The sequence below is a fragment of the Tachypleus tridentatus genome, chromosome 11, assembly GCF_004210375.1.
Source record: "Tachypleus tridentatus isolate NWPU-2018 chromosome 11, ASM421037v1, whole genome shotgun sequence".
Lineage (NCBI taxonomy): Eukaryota > Metazoa > Arthropoda > Merostomata > Xiphosura > Limulidae > Tachypleus > Tachypleus tridentatus.
In genome coordinates, this window is record NC_134835.1 from 86,300,145 (window position 1) to 86,321,950 (window position 21,806).

The following is a 21,806-nucleotide window of genomic DNA, read 5'->3' on the forward strand; positions in this document are numbered from 1 at the left end:
CATCGCAAACCTGTCTTTACAATTAAAATTTCATAGACAACTAATAATTCTGTTAATTATTCTTCGCGACATTTTCACGCGATCCTTCTTATAAACAATACAAAGTAAATCCAAATTCTTATAATTCTAAAACCCGAGTTTTGATATCCGTGGTGGGCACAGCACATATAGCTCATTGTTTAGCTTTGTGCTGAACAAGAAACAAACTAGTAATGAAATAAAAACTACACACATTATACTTCTTCACTAAATATAACTAACTTCTTACATTTTTGTAACTCTGGGCTAAACTAAAGCAAAAAAAAAAAGTTTTATTTTTGTTTTCACGACGTCGTAAAAACAAAAGGAAGCAGCAGAAAACTATTTTTAAGCCTCCGGGAAATACACGTATATTTTCAGACTATTGTCTCAGAGGCTTAGTTTTATTTAGTATTACAAGCATTTGAGGTTAAAAACCTTTGTTGCAAGTATGAAAGGTCTAATTGATCGCAATATTAAACAATTTTTTTTTCGTTATAGGACATAGACAGAAGCCAAATTTTTAGCATTAACACTTATTTCAAGAACTTGGCAACCAAACGAAGACCACTTATTCCGAGCGAATTTAAATGGTTGCAAGGTCGTGTCATATAACTTTCTGAGTAGTTCTGATACGTAACACTAAGCCTAATTATAACAGACTCGATATTATGTCTTTAAGCTGCATTTCACATAACTTGTATTTAAATCATCGCTATTGTTTTACTAGGCTTCTCCGTGTTTAAACCATCATCGTCTTTCTTCCACGAAGTCAGTTTAAGTTAGATAATTCGATATATTTTTGGCAAATTTTAAGTTTCAATAGCCTATCATATATATTTTCTTTTTTAACAAGGTTCCATACCCTTTCTTGCATTACAATATTTCAGCGCTGTGAGTTAGTTACTATACAAGTACTGTTGTATTAACTATTTATATCTAAGACATAATTTGGTTAGTTTTTATCGACAACCTTCATCTGATTTTAAGCTATGAATCAGTCCGGTCTGAGTCACCAGTATCAACATTTAGGGTCACTTGAAATTTAAAAGGTTGTTTCAGTCTCACGAATCACATTATGGGCGATGTGTCACGCCAAACAGACCTTTCCATCGTTCCTGGTTGCCCCATGGCGTCATCACTATACCCTTATATGTAAGTAAGCAATAGTAGTTACAATATGTGGAGGCGTGAAAGAAAGCGTTATGTACGAAAATGTATTGATAAAACATTGTGAACAGTGCAGAAAATTCGGAAATGTAAACAAGCTTTTTGACATTTCTTGAAATGTTTCTTATTACTCTAAATAAGATAATTGTCCACTATGTGAAGTTTCATAAAAAAGCTACGTACCCAAGTTCACAAATCTGTCTACGCCACATTACCTCCCCAAATACCGGACACGAACACCACGAAATCAGTTGAATTGTAACAGAACTTACTTACTGTCTTTCACATACTATAAAATACTTTATTTAAGGTGAGAAAGATAATGCTCAGATGCGAAGGGTTTAGAAAAGATATGCCATATATTGTCTGTTACAAAAGAAACGTCTTGGAAGTATTTTACGTGGATAAACAACCATTACTACATAGCAAAGGGTGTTAAAATATATATCTAATAGATAAAACTGATGGATGTATACGTTTAGAAGATGGATTAACATAATCATTGTGTTACCCACAACAACAACGATTGAACCTGTGCAAGTTCCACAAAAAGTTCCAACAAAACACTTGACAAACGTCTCACTGGGATCGATGGTACAGCTGCTGAAACCAAAGTAAAAGCAGGAAAATACTAAGAATGAATTTTCGTAAAATAAGCACCGTTAAATATTATAATTGTATACTGTGTTATGTTGTGACAAATGTGGTGTATACTGTGTTATGTTGTGACAAATGTGGTATGTAAATGTCACATATGCAACTTTCTTACAGCATTCAATGTTAACATGAGCAGTTTTAGTAGTGGTCTAGTTCACATCATAACAGATCATTTCTAAATCTTGTACTAATTTAGAACGTGCTACGTTTTCTATAAAATGAATTCATCGAGTATAATAATACGCTGTTTCGTGAAATAGTTGAACTGAAACTAATATCAATGTGATTGTGAGATTATTTACTGACTGTCACACAGAACAAAAAATCGACCCTGTATGGCCACGTAATTAGGGCACCCGACACGTATTCTGAGGGTCGCGGGTACGAATCCTAGTCACATCAAACGAGCCGTGGGGTGTTATGACATTTCAATCAATCCCACTAATCGTTGGTAAAATAATGGCCAAAGAGTTGGCAGTGGGTGTTGATAACTAGCTGTCTTCCCTCTAGTCTTACATTGCTAAATTAGAGACGGTTAGTGCAGATAGTCCTCGTATAGTTTTGCGCGAAATTGAAAAAAACAAACAAAGGAATTTCCGGATTCCTGTGGTCCAGATTTTGACTGCTCACCTATAGAAATAATGTGGACTGTGCAAACAGTTTTGGCACTTTTAGACAGATTCGTTTCCGCCTTCGAAAGAGCAAAAACAGGCCCTTAAAGTGCTGTCTCATCGTTTTCTTTTTCATTTCTTATTGGTGTAAACTTACCGTCTACCGGATGCTTTTTCTTTTATCTTGAATAAAAGTATGGTTTTCATCTAGTTCATTTCAACACATATCAAAGTTAAACATTTTATTAATTTTTAGAATTCAATGTTTAATTTGATATGTTTATATCTGTTGTTTCTTTTATTTCTAGAATATTTATGGTGCCAGCCGTTTCGTGATCATCGTGCAAAGCTCAAAGATATTGATGAAAAACAGTTATTAAACATAAACATTCTGGACTGAAACCTTTTGGGAGTGTCTATACAGGTGTCATGTATCTCGATAACCACTACAGTACCCATAAGGTCCTATAGTGGATGGATATTTTAACAGCACAAACAGACTAGCTGTACTGAATGTATGATTTTCACTAATTCGACTCTGAACAGATATAGTGAGTACTGAAGCAATGTTTGTGTCAACAAGGCTTAATTTGGAAGCTTTAGCTAAGTTGCCAGAATTGAGAAACCCTGCACAAGTGTCACGTCAATATTGTGTTATGTAAAGCATCAACAGTTGGCACGACATTCGCAGACAATGTAGAGTAGCTTGAATGGCTGCCAGCTAAGTGACAAATATATTTTGAACCAGATTCTGCAGCTATATCGATGATGCGGATAAGAAAATATACAAAATCACATGGAGAAGAATAAAAAAGAAAGCAACAGATACTTTTCAGGATCAAGGTGTACGTTTCTGTTGTTTGTTTTTTTTCCTTTTGCATAAACAGTAACCCAGTTAGCAAACATTTTTTTCTTTTTTTCTGTTTGTTTTTTAATTTTGCGCAAAGCTACACGAGGGTTATCTGCGCTAGCCGTCCCTAATTGAGCAATGTAAGAGTAGAGGGAAGTCAGCTAGCCATCACCACCCACCGCCAACTCTTGGGCTACTCTCTTACCAACGAATATTGGGATTGAACGTCACATTATAACGCCCTAGTGCTGAAGGGGCAATTATACTTGGTGTGACCGGGATTTGAACCTGCAACCCTCAGATTACGAGTCGAACGCTATAACCACCTGGCCATGCCAGGCCTAACAAATAAATTTACTAAATATTACACAATAGGTTGATGAAAGACAACAGGTCATAAATGATGTAAGTTTCAAACTGGTAAGGTCTGAGTCGAGTCACGCTACTGATATACAAATGTATAAATACTTGAGCATGAAATATTTTTTTTCAGTTCTTACAGGACCCAACAGAACTCTATGTGGTGTGTTAGTCAATACCGTATAAATCACCACTGTGATCAGTAAAAATAGGCTTTTCCCTTGTCACTTATGGACTTACAGCAATGGAGAGAATCAAATCTATATAACTGTAGGTACTACCAATGCGTGTGTGAAAACTATCGTGACATATTTGGGCATGGACATTTGAGATTTAGAAGCTTAACAGAAGGTATCTACTAATAAATACCGTGCATAAGACGAAATGCATTTGTTTGGTGGAATTATAAAATGATACTCAAAATATGCATAAAAACAGTGGACTACACACGTGCATCTCGACAATGACTTCACAAGTTTGTGTACTGTTTCATAGTCTCGTGTTGCATTAACTACTAAGTAACACTGTGGTAGAATAAATGCCTGAAATCTGCCGTTTTCTATTGTAAAAACAAACCGCTTTTGCTTAAACAACTGTCGCTAAAAATCAAGATATATTCTGGTTACGGTTCGAACTATGAACCATGCAATTAAGTCATCAGCCGGAATGATTTTTAATATAGTGTGCAAAGAAAAACTGAAACTGTTAGTGTATCTGGTCTTACTTCAACAGCAGTGCATCAACATGTAATAACGTAATATTCTGTAAGGTCCCTGGTTAACGACTTTGCAAGCAGCCTAATTATAGACCAGCAAAGAGAACCAAAAACGTTACTGAAAGAACTCACTGAAGTACATGTTGGATAAGGCTTGTTGGCTAGGAAGAATAAACATCATACAAAATTACATGGATGCCAATGATCCACAGCTCATGAAACAACTTATATATATAGCTACAGTTGCAGAGAAATCATATGTTGAAGGATAGAAAGATAGTAAGAAAGGAAGGAAGTGTACTAAGGTCCTGCATGGACATTTAAGCTGGTGAATGTGATAAGATGGACTACACATTTTTGTTGCACTTTAATGTTTAGATGCGTGGGAAGAATTCCACCGGTTTAATCCACTAAATTTTGCATCTTCCTACTGGAAAGTTGAAATAAATGAGGAATGCAAAATTGCATTGCTTTCAGTTCTCGAGAAAGCTTGTACAAGTTTCGCATCATCCCATTTGACCTGCATAATACACCAGACGCTTCGGTGCTGACAGAACTCGCATTACTTGGTTTGCAATGATAATAATCTATAGCATTAGTTAAATAAAGATGTAGAGTTTAGTTTAACATCTAAGACTATAACTAAATACTTGACCACATTATTACAGCGCGTAAGACAAACAAACTCATACAAAGGACGTATTAGAGAGAATACAGGTTATCATGGCAAGTGTGAGTCAAATTCTAACTCCTACTGAATGCTATAACTACACAACAACAAAAAAGAACTGCTTGTAATCACAGTATTTTTCAAACACTCTTTATATAGTTGTGATTTTGCTATGAGAATAGTTTATGCATCACTCAAATGATTTATCTATTTTAAAAATCTGGCCGAACCAGTAACACGATATTGCGGACAGATTGTCTCATAGGTGATAGCTTGTCATTTGTAGAGAGTTGAAATTCAAAACATAATGTTTCCATGAAAGCAAAATAAAATATTAGCCATAACAATAAATCATACAAGGATATCAAATATGATAGCGTGGTAGCTTATGAACCAGTTAAGATATTCAGATCTAGCTAAAACATAACTTTTACAGATCGTTGAATGCATGAAGGAAACATACAGGAGAAAGTGCTTTTCTGCCATTTTGACACACATAAGGATAGAGTTCTACATGTTGTAATGGCAGCTATTGTTCCCAAATATTCTCAAAACTTTAGATGATAAGAAAACACGAGAAATTTTGCTTAACTACATCCAATTTGGGATGTCAATTTTTATTATTGTATTCCCATACAGATCTATATGATGATGGAAACACGGCACTGTGTGGGGCCTCAGAGATGGAACTGTCAATACTAGGAAATATTTGACAGGAAGCATCAATAATGACACGATATAGCACTACTGGTAAATACACGATTATGGCAGTCTGGGACTATTTTAGAAAAAAAAAAAGACACATAAGATAACGATAAAGTCAAAGTATTAATCTTAAGGTACTGCTCATATTTAAATACTTATAAAGTTAACATAGATCAGTATTTTTTATCCATAAATTTTATTTTGTTACAAGTACTAGTACTGTTTGATATTACTTAAAACTGCGAAATATGAGAGTAAGCTGACGTCTAGTGTCATCTCTATTGCTGTTGCTTACCATATTATACCATAAATTTACATAACAAATACAAATGGTGGCTAAGACACAGAAAAGAGGGTATATGATAATACAGTGAATCTCACCTAGGGCTGTATCAATTCAACCCATCGAATCAGAAAATGTAATAGTCTCATAGAACTGAAAAGCAAAGCATATAAAACACACTAACAAACTGGAAAAATATACTCTTCAAAAAAAGAAACTCAAAAGGGATATTTTTGTTATTTTAAAGAGAAATATATGTAATAACGTTACAAGCTCAGAGTATGTGATGTTACCCGTGTTAAGGCACTGATTGTCAGACCAAAATGACAATAAAAGTTGTGCACTTTGAAAACGGAGGAAAACATCGGATTTTTCGCCAAAACGCATTCGTGTCCAATAAATTTGTTTGAGAGATTTGCATGTTCTGCAAGTGCAACATGTGCAAAATCCCTATAAAAGTGACGGGTTCTCGGTTTCCATAGCTCAGTGTTAAGCCACCGACACGCAATACAGTTACGCCAAGACTGACTGAAGCACAACGCAACAACGCCATTGGCCGAATGGAAGCAGGCGAATCTCGATCAGATGATGCCAGAGCTGTGAATGTCCACCCAAGCACCATCACAAGGCTATGGAATCGTCACCAACAACATGGATCAACTCGTGACCGTCCACGATCTGGCAGACCTCGTGTGACCACGCTCGCACAAGATCGCTACATCCGGTTACGTCACCTTTGGTATAGGACCACCACTGCGACGTCTACTGCCTCAACCATACCAGGGCTGCGTAGGATTTCCGATCAGACCTACGCAACCGTCGACGAGATTCTTAGGCCCCATGTGCAACCCATCATGGTTAACGTCAACGACGTTTTTCAACATGACAACGCCCGTCCTCACACAGCCCGACTCACCACTGTCTTCTTGAGACACTACAACATCAACGTTCTTCCCTGACCCTCCAGATCACCAGATTTAAACCCCATCGAACAACTTTGGGACGAGTTGGACCGACGTCTGCGACGGCGACAACCTCAAGCACAGACTCTACCTCAGCTTGCAGCAGCTTTGCAGGCTGAGTGGACAGCCATTCCACAGGATGTAATTCGTCATCTCATCGTTTCCATGGGCAGGAGATGTCAAGTAGTTATTGATGCTCACAGGGGGGCATACTCGTTATTGACGTTGAGTGACGTTAAACTTCACCTAGTGAGCGTGGACTTCGCCTTTGCAGACTTTGGATGTTCAGCAGTGAATGTGCAAAGTTTCACACATGGCATACAGAACTACCCGGAATAAACAATATGTCTCAAATTTTGCCTTTTGAGTTTCTTTTTTTGAAGAGTATATATCAATAAATATCATTTAAAGCAATAACTACATTAGAAAGTAGAGAATGTGTAGATTGACGTTTCAGATTATGAAAGTACTGTGAAACACGATTCTAGTCCAGAAAAGGGCAATAAAATCAACTCTTCTTTATTTGCTTATGTTTATTAAAAAAAGATAGAACCAATAAATAAATAATAAACCTTGTCTAAGCTGTGTTCTTGTTTGGTTATAAATGTTATTCTATATAGCGTAGGTAGTTGTACTGTACTAAATATTATTATGACTACGCAGATATTCGATGACTGCCACAATGATGGACAAGCTATTCCAGTGGTAAATGATTTGATTGCGTGGTCAGTAGCCGTAAAGAGAAATGGACATTTTGTAAGTTAATTGCCAACATCAACAACTAGGCAATTCAGTTTATTTAAAGCAGAAAGTGAATCATATGGATACTAACTCATCTAACTGAACAGAAACAGTGAAAATCATACTTCTAGCACATTACCTAAACCTCAATACAAGACTGGAATCAGGTTTTATCCACAGAATCTAGGTAAAAATCCTATAGAGACTTAAAAGATAATATAATAATGACCCCTATTCCGTGCCATGGTGGCGTATCGTGAAATAAGAAAGTGAACTACCTAGCTCGTAAGATGTAATCTTTGAACAACGTGGTTAGATCTTCAAATGACGACATCAGTGAAATAGCATTTATAATAAGCAAACAAGAAAAGATAGAACAGAGATAACCTTAGTCAGTTGGAAGACCTGAAGAAAAACTGCAGATATATGAAAGTAGAACAAGGACGAAAGTGTATAGAAAGGGCAGGTGTTTCTTAAATCGGACTAGACTAGATATGGTTACTAGAATTATCTTGAATAGACTAGTGAAAGGGAATATTTATGCTAAGGCCAGTGCAAAGCTTCCAAAGCATACATGTACAATAAAAAAAAATTAAATTATAAGGACAAATAGGGATCGATATATATATATATGTAACCTACTAGCGATAGTTATATAGAAAGTTTTAATTACACAGAAATCATGAAACAAGAAAGTCACTCTACTATAAATATATATATTTACAAGAACGGAATCAATGGCACCCCAGACGGAAAAGTTCTCTAAAAAAAATTAGAGCGATAAGTCTCGTAATTTTTTTCTGTACGTTTGTCCGGGAATGTCACTTACTTATTTGGATGAACATTTGATGAAATAATTAAATTTTTGTTCACCTCATAATTATGATTTTTAGCGATTTGGGTAGCATTATAAGTATAATGAACTTTATCTTTGCTCAGCCAATACTGTGAAATAGTCATTGTTAATTTTCAGGAATTTTAAAGACGGTTTTAGATCGGTCATCTTTATGGTCGCCATTTTGTTTCATCACGATTGCTACAATTTAAGCACTACCTTCATTAATGATAATAGACTACATGTTAGAAAAAGTATTATGTACCCAATGTATACAAGATAATTCTACGTTAACAAAGAAAAATAATTAACAACGTAATAAAAATCATACACAATAATTAATAATAATAATGTAAAAGTTGTTGCTATTGACCAGCTGCCTCCTTGAGGTCGGTAGTTCGAAACTTGGGGCAGCACAACACTAACTAGACTGATACTACATGACTCCAAAACTGGAGCCTGTAATTTGGCTAGTGCTAAACTCAAACTGACGTATTTACTGACGCAACTTGATTAATGTCCGGTTTCTTTCCGGGAGTGAGGAAGCTTAGGTCTCTTTTATACAGAGGGTCTGATGTTTATTGGCCTTTGCTAAGGTCTTGGAATAACTTGAGTGGATGACTGCATCATGTTCATGTAAACAAGGTACACAATATGTATGGCCCCACGGTGGGCCAGTTGTAAGTGTACGTACTTCTCTGTTAAAATCCTGAGTTTGATTTCCTGCGATAGATAAAGAGCAAATAGCCCATTCTGTAGCTTTGGGGGAACAACACAAGAAGCAAATCATAAATATGTATCTAAAGGTCGTACGTTATAACAGATTCCAATTGACTTACCCAAAGTCTTGAAACAGTCTGTATTCATTCTGTGAAATCTGTAAAATTAAATATGGCAGAAACTTTCTTCAATTTCTGTTCAAATGATTTATGAAGAAATGACAAACAAGATAAAAATTATTTTAATTCCAAAACTATTTCACTTATTCTGAAATAAAATTTCAAGAAAAAATCTTGTAAACGTAAAAGGTTTGGCTTCTAAAGGAATAAAATACACTTTTAACCAGTATTCAGTGAGGTTCATGAGAAATCATATTTAAAATATACACTTTATTCAAAACTTTCTTACGAAACATCGTCTAAATTTTTGTTAAACGTCGTGGCCCGGCATGGCCAGGTGGTTAAAACACTCGACCCGTAATCCGAGGGTCTAGGGCTTGAATCCCAGTCACACCAAATATGCTTGCCCTTTCAGCCATGGAGGCGTTATAATGTGACGGTCAATCCTACTATTCGTTGGTAAAAGAGTAGGCCAAGATTTGGCGGTGGGTGGTGATGACTAGCTGCCTTCCCTCTAATCTTATACTGCCAAATGAGGGACGGCTAGCATAGATAGCCCTTGTGTAGCTTTGCGAGAAATTCAAAACAACACAAACCAAAAATTATTAGCCATATGACACATTTTAAAGTAAACATAACACATATATACCCGAACACATACCATTAATATACCACTTCCTAGGCACTTGCTTTAGTTACTAAAAATAACCAAATACCAAATATTTACGAGTCATATAACAGAGTTTTAATAGTTAAGTACTAAATATTAATTATTACCAAAATTGTTATTTCATAAATTATTCAACCTATTTTGCTGGTTATGACCAGCTGCCTTCCCTCTAGTCTTACACTGTTAAATTAGGTACGGCTAGCACAGATAGCCCTTGTGTAGCTTTGCGCGAAATTCAAAACAAACCAAACCAAGCCAATTGAACATCGTTTATGAGTAATTGTTATTGAACTTTAAATGGATCAAAATAATGACATTCTGCTAGAACTAAATACTTATATAAGAATAATAAATTATATCATCTAGGAATTTAAACTACATGTTGGTCATTTTGCGTTTCAAAAATCTTCCTAGAAACAAAAAAAACTAAACATTGTAGAGATAAGATTTAAAAGACTACCCTCATAATATTTAATAATGTTTTGACAACAATTTAAATTACACCTTGAAACTTTGCAAACATCCAACCCTGAACTTTTTTTTACTTGTTATTAAGCACAAAGTTACACAGTAGGCTACCTGCACTGTGCTCCCCACGAGTACTGAAACCCGATTGTAAGCGTAACCCTAAGATTTGCTATTGAGCCATTGGAGTGTGTGTGTGTGAGGTGGAAATAAACAAATGGAGACCTTTCTATATATACTAAATTATTTCTTTGAACTGCAGTTATTTCACTAGTTTGCAAATAGTGTTCTAAATAAAATAATTGTATAGTCACTTTTGGTCCACCCTCTATATTCACTAGTACGCCTTCAAACATATTTTGTTAATGTATACAAAAATTTTATGTCTCAAAAGTAATGTAAAAAATCTTGATACATGATAATGTATGTATCATAAACATGGATGCTAACAATAACAACACTTAATGATGACGGTGAATATGTATCTATCTACTAACCATTGTCTGACGAATAAAAGATGGTGTTCTTCTGCTTATGGGCTCCTGTATTTTGATTAAAATCGGTGGTTGAATTCTCAGACTGAATTGATGCACTATTATGAGGGACACCAGGGTTATAAACTAAAGTATGAAAGTCATTTGAATTCATAACTTTAGCAGGTTTGTCTGAACCCAAGTTAAATATAGTCGATCAAAGCAGGTATTAACCTACAAATCTAGAAACAACTGACACTGCACAAACACTGAGTTACTTCCTTACGTAAGAGAACATCTCGTATTTAATGTAATTACGTTCTATTTTAAGTTGATATCCTCCTCTGCTTTAACTGATTCTTTTCGACACACCCTTATTTATACACGACTATCCACATACGGCTACGCGACCTAACGTACCGCATCTAGATGTCACTGGAGTAACACAACTGAACGATCTCTGTGCTGTGACTGGTGTTGGTCTTGGCAAGCCTTTACTTCCCAGGAAATTAATAACAACCAATCAGTGGCAAATCTATCTGTGTAATCTGTAAGGCACCAGCTGCCTGTTCTATGTTTCGAAGAGAGTGAACTAATTTCATAGTGAGAAATAGACGAGAGAAATTATAAAATATTCCTGGAAAGGTAAATAATGTTTCGAGAAATTTAGATTTATATTTTGCCATATTTCGGAATACTCAGTGCCAAATTATAAAATATTCGTATGTAAACCGTTTATGAAGTATTCCGTTAATAGCAAATTCAACACCAATCTCAAATGTAGTGTAAACTGTTTTAATTTTGTAGTTTCTACACTCAAACATGGACTTGTACAACTTTCTAGGTACATTTTGAAAGAAACGTTTAAATTATGCATGAAGTATTCAGTGTCTTCCCCAGAATTAAGTTTTTTATTAAACTTAACTTTTTCAGATCAAATGTTTAAATTTAAACTTTCAGGGAGAGAGTATAAAAGGTATCAAGGTTTCAAGTGACACTTTCACTGTATTTAATGTTTTTATGAAGAGTTTAAATATCTCATTTTTTTGTCTTAACACTACATAACCAACAGTAACTGATCATCGCCAGGTGATTAAGGCGCTCGGCTCTTAATATGATGGTCGCGGGTTTTAATCCCCATCGCACCAAACATACTTGTCCTTTCAGCCGTGGGGGCGTTATAAGGTGACGGTCAATTCCACTATTCATTGGTAAAAGTGTAACCCAAGAGTTGGCGGTGGGTGGTGATGACTAGCTGCCTTCCCTCTAGTCTTACACTGCTAAACTAGGGACGGCTAGCGCAGGTAGCCCTCGTGTAGCTTTGCGAGAAATTCAAAAACAAACAAACAAACTTTTCGAGCAGATTACCTAAGAAAATATACATTTTAAATAATATAACTTAAAACCTTTATTTTCTTTCAGTGCAAAAGTGACTGCCCTTTCCAGAATTTACATTTTTCCAGCTATGGTTAGTAATAATTTAAAAATTCAATTGTTTGGGTGTTCAGTGTAAAATTTCTCTATAGGTATGGAATTAATACGTGTAATTGTTTTAATATCGTGATATTAGACAGGTGAAAGTGGAGTAATGCCAGCATTTAAAGGGATTTTCAAGTTCTTAGGTTTTGTGCGATGACTATCAGAAGTTTTACCACAGTTATACACTCTGATGACTTAATTAGCATTTTCCTTGCTTTTTTTTTTACTATTAATTTATTTTTGTTTTTGTTGTATTTTCAAAGATAACATAAGTCTATGGATTTTCATGTCAAGTTGGAATGAAGTAAATATTTCAGTCGATTTTAAATGGCAAATTTCAGTTTTTTTAATTAAATGTAAATTTTATGTGTTCTCGTTTAGTAATAGATATTTTAATTTGTGACTTGAATTATGTTTCATTTAAAATGCGTTTTCATGCTGAGACCACGAGGCCAAAGCTGGTAAAATTTTGTTTTGCGTAGTTACGTGCTCAGTTACTTGTAATGCATGAGTTATCTGATTTCCCAAAGTGGGGCACTGTATAAGTTGTGAAATCACCAGAAATATGTAATAGGGAATAATAACGGCATATTTGAAATTCCACTAAACAGAACTTGCAAACATTTTGTAATTATCACTCTAATATCTTCCCCAAATATGCATTATTATATACGTTTGTTGTAAAGTGATTATCATTTTTTTTCTAATTTGTTTGGAGTTATGTCCAAAGCAATACAGTGGGCTATCTGTGTTCTCTTCACAACGACTATTATACTGAAACCAGAATTCTAGCATTGTAAGACAGTGGTGGGTATTCTTGTTGAAAAGTTACTGACTGAAATGAGAAGCTACTAACAATTTTTATGCAAAGGACCCTTAAAATAATACAAAATATTGGCAGTTCAGCCCGTTTTTACAATGATTTTGTAACTTACACTGGTATTTAACCTTTGAAAACCACTGAGTAAAAACAGTGTAAACATTTATTGTTGTTCTCCTCTTTCTTCATTAGATTAATCAAATAAAACTTAAAATCGGGCTAGTATATCCGTGCAGTTTAATGGCTATCACTGTTAAATATCCAAAACTTTGATATCAAATAAAAAAAATACGTTCTTTTATGTGCTCAACAAAGGGAAGGACTTGATAGGCTAGGTACCTCCCTCTAAGATGCAAACTTTTAAAATTCGTGCAATATATACTAGGAAATATTTGACTCCTTGACATCGGTCTTATTATTGTTTTAAATTTTATCTTTTACTTTTATCATTTCATATTCTTGTTTGTTACACTTCTACTTTTATAAAGCCTTTGAACTTTTATTTGTGTCACGATTGGCATAATGTTATGCATGCGGCCATAAAATGCTAGAATCCGGGTTTCGACACCCGTGATGGGTGGAGCACAGATAGCCCATTGGTTTGTTTTGTGCTTAACTCCTAAGAAACAAACTTTCGTTTCGTCCACCTAATGTTGGTCCAAATAGGCTTAGTAACCTTATGCCATAATACCCATATCCCAACATAAGATAAAATTCATGGTAGCTTTACTGATATTGTAATAACATGGTATAATTTGTTGAACTTTATTTATTAAAACAGTTTGTTTTGTTTTTGAATTTCGCGCAAAGAAATCTGTGCTAGCCGTCCCTAATTTTCCAGTGTAAGACGAGAGTAGGCAGCTAGTCATCACTACCCACCGCCAACTCTTGGGCTGCTCCTTTACCGACGAATACAGGGAGTGACTGTCATTTTTTAATGCCCTTACGGCTGACAGAGCGAGCAGGTTTGATGAGATTGGGATTCGAGCCCTTGACCCACAGATTACGAGTAGAACGCCTTAACCTACGTGGCCTATTAAAACAGAAGCTAAATTTTTCCTATTTCATCACTATTCTTGGATTTACTCAAACACTTGCCTTATAGTATAGTAAGCAAAGTTAACCAATTTAGTGCCATTATTATGTTATTTATACTTTGATTATAAGGTATTAAGTCAACTTTAATTTAATTATCGTGTGATTTGTTTAAATACTTGTTTTAATTTTTTAAACTTACCCAGTTTAGGTAAAGAATATTTTAAATGACAGAATACGCAGTCGTTTTTCATTAAGCATTAATTTAACCTTCACGTTTTTGGATTTTTTCCTTCTAATTCTTTTTTTTTTTAATGTCTATTTTTGGAAAAATGTCATAACTGAAATAAAAAAGAAGAGAAATTAAATTCTATTTGATTCTATTAAAATAATACAAGATTACTGTTAATTTACTGGGTTCACCCTTTACATCACTGAAGGCGTGGTTATTTATCGCATTTACAATATCTGAAAGTTGAATATCTGAGATTGTATCCCACTCCTGGTGAAGTCTGGGATAAGTGTGTTCCTAGATGTTGGTTGTTAGGGTTGCTTATGTATTGACCACACACACGTGATGGGAATATTCCGACTCGGGTTAAATGAAGCGAGAGCTCTATACTTATGAAATTACTCCTTCAAGTTGATCACCGACGCACCCGGATGAAGTTTTTAATCACAAATAGTGACGTCAAGTAGCAGTGATTGTCTGCAACAATTTCTCCGTAGCTTTGACCTACCTCCTATAGTCCCACTTAAAAATGTTATTAATTGTCTGAATCCTTTCTGTTGTGACATGGGCTGGGCTTATTGTACTTTGTACTATTAATAATAGAAGATATGGCTGTATTTATACATTGGGGTATTTCCCCATATCTTGATGGAGAAGGCCGATTTGCATTATTGAAGGTTTATATTTATTCAAGGGTAGGCTGTGTATTTTTATTAAACACCTCATTGTGTGTATATATATAAATGTAAAATTGGGAATTTTTAGCTTCTTTCAACCTTTTTGTCCAAGAATCGTCATAGCACACTGATCAAAGAACGATCTTGCATTAATTTGATATTATATTTATTATTACTAAATAGTTTTTGTAAGATTGCTCTTTGATTTTTCACAGTACTATAAATGTGTTTCTTTTGAGTTATATTGATATTTGCTAGTTACATCAACGCCATCAGTTAATAACAGATTTGTGTTCAGTTTTTTCTCAAATAACATACAAAAAATGTATATTTAGCTAAAAATTAGAATTCAGTTTAGAACATCTTTAATATAACTCTTGTTCTTATGTCTTACATGTTATCTTATCACTTTTAAAACAACTAAACAGTATTCTAAACAACAAATACTTCAGTCACAAATCATTTTAATAAACAAGCATCTTGAAACAAGTCCATTAATTTCCTTAAAACTCGGCCATTTTACAAAGATAATAAAAACTGAAAGCCCCAGTAATATGAGTTTGAGAGAAATCCTTTCTATTTACATAATGAAATATTTTACCATTTAAAGCTTGTCATAATATAGCAGCATGTCAACATGTGTCAATATGTGGTGCTATTGTGCTTTTATAAGGATCATTTATTTTCAGATTTCTTTGGTAAAAGATTTTATACATAAGTATCCTGTAATAGTTTAATTAAATCACTTGAGAAAGAATATGTTCCTTCATCCTATATAGTCCCCCCACTAAAACAGCAGTAAGTCTTCAGATTTACAGTGCTAAAATCAGGGGTTCAATTCCCCTCGATGGACATAGCAGATAGTTAGGTGTGGCTTTACTATAAGAAAACACTTATTCTGTATAGGATGAAAAACTTTTTCTTTTTTTTGCAATTCCAACCATTTTCTGTTAATAGGAACAGATTATGATCAATAGCTAAACACACATAAAGATCAAATAAAAATGCTAACTGAACTGTATGTAGGTTCTCAAATTAGGAAGCCCTCTAGTTTCAAGCCATACAAAAAATTTATAGTGTTATAAAAGCAGTTATTTTTAAAGTGTTTTAGTGAAGCAGAAGGTCATTGATAAAATGAATATTCACACACAGAGAGGGTTATTTCTATTATTTGTGTATCTAAGAGTAAGAATATACAGGCAAAGTAAACAATGAAACATCCCACTTCTTCAAGGTTAATTAGGTAGTTCTTGGTGTAAACATACAATAAAATTGTAACTTTAACTTTTTGATAAGGCAGAGAAAGTAAATTTCTTTTCAAATTAGTCCTAACATGAAAAATAAATTTCATTTGAATTCCAAGTGATTTTCACAAAAGCACAGCTTTCATTGAGTTATTTAAAATATATAGTGCCTTGCAGAAGTATTCAGCTCTAACCAGTATGTCACATCTTGATGAAATACAAATAATGTAAACAATTCTCAATGCACTTGTTTGTATTCAAAACTCTAATGATCAAACTTAATACTGTTGTGTGTGAAGGAGGTTGAACGTTTGCAAAACCTGCAAAGAAGATATACAAGTTGAAATTTCCTGATTGCATAAGTATTCGGTTCACTAAGTTAGTAGATGGTAGAAGCATTATTGGGAGCAATTACTGCTGTAAGTCTTTTTTAATTAAGTCTCTACCAACTTTAAGCAATGAGATGGTGTAATTTTTGCTCATTATTTCTTGCAAAATTGCTTAAATTCTATAAAATATGTTGGGGATTATTGATGGACTGCAGTCTCAAGTCTTGCCATACATTTTCTATTGGCTTCAAGTCATGACTCTGACTGGGCTACTTCAAGACATTCAACTTCTTTTTGAAACCATTCCAGTGTGGCTTTGACCTAGAACTTTAGGCCATTGTCCTCTGAAACATGAGTTTTTAACTAGTTTTAGATTTTTGGCTGACTCGAGTAGGTTTTTCTCTATGATTTGCCTCCACTTTGCACCATTCATCTTCTCATCAATCTTAACAAACTTCCCAGTCCCTGATGATGATGAGAATCTCCAGAACATGATGCATCCACTAATATGCTTGACTGCTGAGATGGTAATGACTGGATGATGTGCTGTTTTGGGCTTACCCCAGATGTAATGCTTTAAATTTAGACCATAGAGCTTAGTTTTGTCTTGTCTGACCTCAAAATTTTCTGCCACATGTCTGCAGTATCATTTACATACTTTGTCTCAAACTCCATATGAAATTTATGATTATTCTTTTTCAATAATGGCATCTTTCTTGCTGCTCATCCATACAGGCCAGATTTATAAAGGGAGCAAGATATTGTTGATGTATGAACACTGATTTCTTAGTTAAATAAATGTTATGCATCCACTTTATGACTCTTGCCAACAAGATTGATAAATACATTTTCTTTCTTTCTCTAATACAAATATAATTTAATATATAAACAAGACACAATTTACAAAAGTAATTATTGCAGATAATGATCTATATTCAAAAGTTTTACAATCAATATTGAGTCTTCTATCTGATCTGGAACTTCCTTGATATCAAGGGTTCACAATGAGGAAATTAATTTTAAGTTAATGTATACACAATTCACTTGACCAATTTGCTGGTGATATGTTGAGCTTTTCCACCAATGAAGTTATGTAATGTTTTTATAAAAAAATTAATGTCTGATGTGAATCCAATGAAGTTAAATAGTTTGTAATGCTCAAAATTTATAAACGTTTCTGGTCAAATATCTGAACTTCCTCATTAATTAGTGCTAATCACAGTCATAGCTTCTAAGGTTTATAGTACGCCAACTACAGCAAATCAATAACATTTTTTTATCATCTGGTGCTTTACACTGGTTACATTTATAGGCATGAGGAGAATTTCTAGAAATTTCAGCCTGCACAAAAGTACTGATGATATGTTGTGTTTATGTTAACATGTATATTGTTGATTCTTACATTTGAAAATCTTCTACAACTTTAGTGTATAGGCAAGATTTTGCAATACAGATTTAACAGTATAATTTATGGACACTTCTAAATATACATTTAACTTCTATATTAATATCAATATTTGTTTATATAATAATAAATCCATTACAACATTGACTGCCATCTCAAACATGGAACTTTGATCTTTTAAATTCAGTGTTGGTTTCACAGTGGCATCTCCAATCAGTTTCTTGCTTGTCTGACTGCTTAGTGTAGAAGGACAGCCTGACTTGTGTAGTATGAAGCATATTCTGCTTTTTTAATGATATAATTCACCATACTCAGAGGAATAATCAGTGAATTTGAAATTTTATTGTAACCTTCTCTTGCTCTGTGCTTCACTACCCCTTTATCCCTGACTTGTATGAAAAGCTTTCATATTACTATGTAAGTTGTGGCTTGAATAGATACATTTACTCTGAAGTCAAATTAAAAACTTTGATTAGGTTAATCGATATATACAACCCTAATAGTTTTGCCAGTCAGTCCAAACAATTATAAGATCAACAGGCTGAAGGCAAAGCTATTTATCTCTTACCACAATAAATAGCATATTGTATTGATGCAAGATTTTGAAATGACTAAATATTTGATATTTTTGTAAAAATTCAAGGTAGTAATTTATGACTAGAGGAAAAAGACTGCTGTAATACATGACTTGATCTTGTTATAATACGCCTTGGCAATAAAATGAAATATCTTTAAAACACTATGATCAATATACAGTGTGAAGTACAAGCTTCTTTGATCCAATAGAAATAGATTAGTCAGTCAATTAAGCATTGTCTGCTTTTGCAGTAAATATTGTTACAGTTAGAATGATGAATAATATTTTGTATAATACCTTCAGTGTCATATGAACTATAATAAAAATAAAGGATTCATATTCAAGGAAACAATCCCAAGAGATATTGTTCCCTTCAGATTTTAATTTCTATTTTTGACATGAATGTCCATGATATTACTTAACCTTCTATATATATAAGAGTCAAATTTATGTCTGTCTGTTGTACTCTGTATCACATGAATGATTAATTATAGAAAAAAAAATTACATATTGAAATACTTATTTTCATGAGTACATTATGGAAAATTATTCATTTCTTGCAATTCCTAAAATTTCATACTGACATCAACATTGATTTGTCAGTCTTCACACAAATGGAATGGTCAACCTGTGGGGAAAAAAAAATTATTAAAAGGAAAAGTGTTTGTCTTTATGAGGAAAGTACACAAAAAGTTAGGCTTCCTTTGTTGACTGATTGAAAGAAATATTTAGAAAATAGAGCATGAATGGAAAAAACACAAAGAGAGGAACTATTTGAGTATATATTTCTTTCTGTTTGGTTTATATTTATTTATTTTTTATGTTGTTAGTACTTACGTATGTTATTTTATTATACAATGTTGAATAAATTGATTTGAATTAAACTGAATAGCTCCCCTTTGACTCTTATTGAAATAACAACTGTTCAAAAGCACTTATTTTGGTAGCGATCTTAAAATTTTCTTGCAGTCAGTAAAATGACAAGGAATTGTGGCATCCAGCATAAAAACTTCTGGCAGCTACTAAGTAAAGCTGAGCACTTTATTATGGTAGATGCACCTATTGCATGAAATACCAAATAACTGTGTCAACAATGCAGATATGCAGTCTCCTTTAAAACAAATGCAATATAATATTTTATTCTTGAAATAACATATGGAATGAAATAATACAGTTGTTAATGGCACACTAGACAATCATATTGTATATACACACTGATCCAAAGGTTTTAGTTGATCTATATGTTTTGTTATTTAATCATTACAATGTTTTAAAATTAAACTACGCCTCACGATGAAGAAAGATATTAAGCAATAATTGTAATCGTATCTCAAGAAATAACCTGTTTTAAAGATCAAGGAAGGTTTTTGAATCAGAAATGGCTTTCAAGGATTGAAAAGAACTTAAAAAACTTTGACTAAATTATACCCAGCAGTGTTAAATAACATAGAATTTGCTAAGAAACTCTAATAGGAAGTACCAGAGTGGTACTCTAATGCAAAGAAGTCAGGTAAGATATTTATTTGAAACACTGTAAAACGTTGTAAATTATGGATCTTAAAACTACATAAAGAGAGAAATTGTGAAATGTATAATATAATGACTACACTTTTCTTTATAAGAATACTTGGAATGTCACTTTGTTACAGCTGTTGGTGATGTGCTAAAAGTTACAAAACAATACAAGTATCAGGAGAGTAATAAACAAGAAGTTTTGAATTGTGAAATATTATTAACATTTGTATTTAGTCTTGGCCAGGCATGGGTTTACAAACTGATTTTTGTTAGTGATAAAATCTGGAGCTGTTTCAAGTGTTATTTTGAATTTCTGTTATATTTCAATGAAATGTTTTTGTTTGACCTTGGTTCTATGTGATAATGACATTTTGTTTATGTCCATTATAAATATAACACAACCTAGCCATGCAACTTACAAGCCACTTCAATATACATATATATTTTTCCATACATAGTGTTGCAATGTCTAAACAGTGTACTATTATACTATACACACACCACAGATCATATTCAAATACCTTTTACCAGTTCCTACATGACTGTAATGAGCTAAAACAAAATTCTGCTATAATCAGGGTCAAACAACTTTGATAACGATAATAACAGAAATTCAAAATAAAATTTCCAAACAACTAGAATATAAATTTTATTACTTGCCAAAAACTGTTAGTAAACCCATACATGGACAGGACTAGGTACAAACGTTAATAAGCAATAAAACACAAATTTCAGTATTACTCATTTCAATAAGTAAAAATGACCAGAACGAGCAAGTACCTAATTCTAATAATAAAAAAAAAGGTTTCAGAATTAAAACCTTTTTTAACATTAAAAAACAATACTGAGCAATAATTAGTAATAATTATTTACAACCATATCTTGTGAACCAGTTCACTTAAGATTTCAGAGGGGTTATTTTGTGGTTAGACCATGCAATTACATCTTACGTGATTAACTATTACCATAAATCTACAAATGTTTTCGCATTAATATCTGTATGTCACCACTCAGGAAATCTTGTGTCAATTTCATAATACATAAATTCAAAAATCAACATTCTCTAGCTAAAAAGTGAGTTAGCACTTTAATATAACTAAATATACTCTTCAAAAAAAGAAACGCAAAAGGCAAAATATGAGACAAATTGTTAACAAGTTTATTCCGGGTAGTTCTGTATGCCATGTGTGAAACTTTGCACATTCACTGCTGAACATCCAAAGTCTGCAAAGGCGAAGTCCACGCTCACTAGGTGAAATTTAACGTCACTCAACATCAATAACGGGTATGCCCCCCCGTGAGCATCAATAACTGCTTGGCAGCTCCTGCCCATGGAAGCGATGAGATGATAAATCACATCCTGTGGAATGGCTGTCCACTCAGCCTGCAAAGCTGCTGCAAGCTGAGGTAGAGTCTGTGCTTGAGGTTGTCGCCGTCGCAGACGTCGGTCCAACTCGTCCCAAAGATGT

The 21,806-nt window shown here is 33.8% G+C and overlaps 1 protein-coding gene and 1 long non-coding RNA gene across 5 annotated transcripts in view; one reads left to right on the plus strand and one right to left on the minus strand.

Moving 5' to 3' along the window:
* LOC143232675 (uncharacterized) overlaps positions 1–11,488 on the minus strand; it is a 52,319-nt gene extending 40,831 nt beyond the window's left edge. For 2 of the 4 annotated variants that reach the window (XM_076468394.1, XM_076468395.1), the window contains exons 1-2: positions 11,049–11,488; positions 9,417–9,454 (exon numbers count right to left, since the gene is read on the minus strand). In XM_076468394.1, coding sequence (XP_076324509.1) covers positions 9,417–9,444 — 28 coding nt within the window. In that variant the 5' untranslated portion in view covers positions 9,445–9,454; positions 11,049–11,488. The remainder of the gene's footprint in view (positions 1–9,416; positions 9,455–11,048) is intronic. The other 2 variants (XM_076468390.1, XM_076468392.1) reach the window with 1 other exon arrangement.
* On the plus strand, positions 11,397–19,708 carry LOC143232677 (uncharacterized). The gene is made up of 2 exons (XR_013017657.1): positions 11,397–11,669; positions 14,134–19,708. It is a non-coding gene; the product is annotated as an uncharacterized LOC143232677 (long non-coding RNA).
* The last annotated feature ends 2,098 nt before the right edge of the window (positions 19,709–21,806 follow it).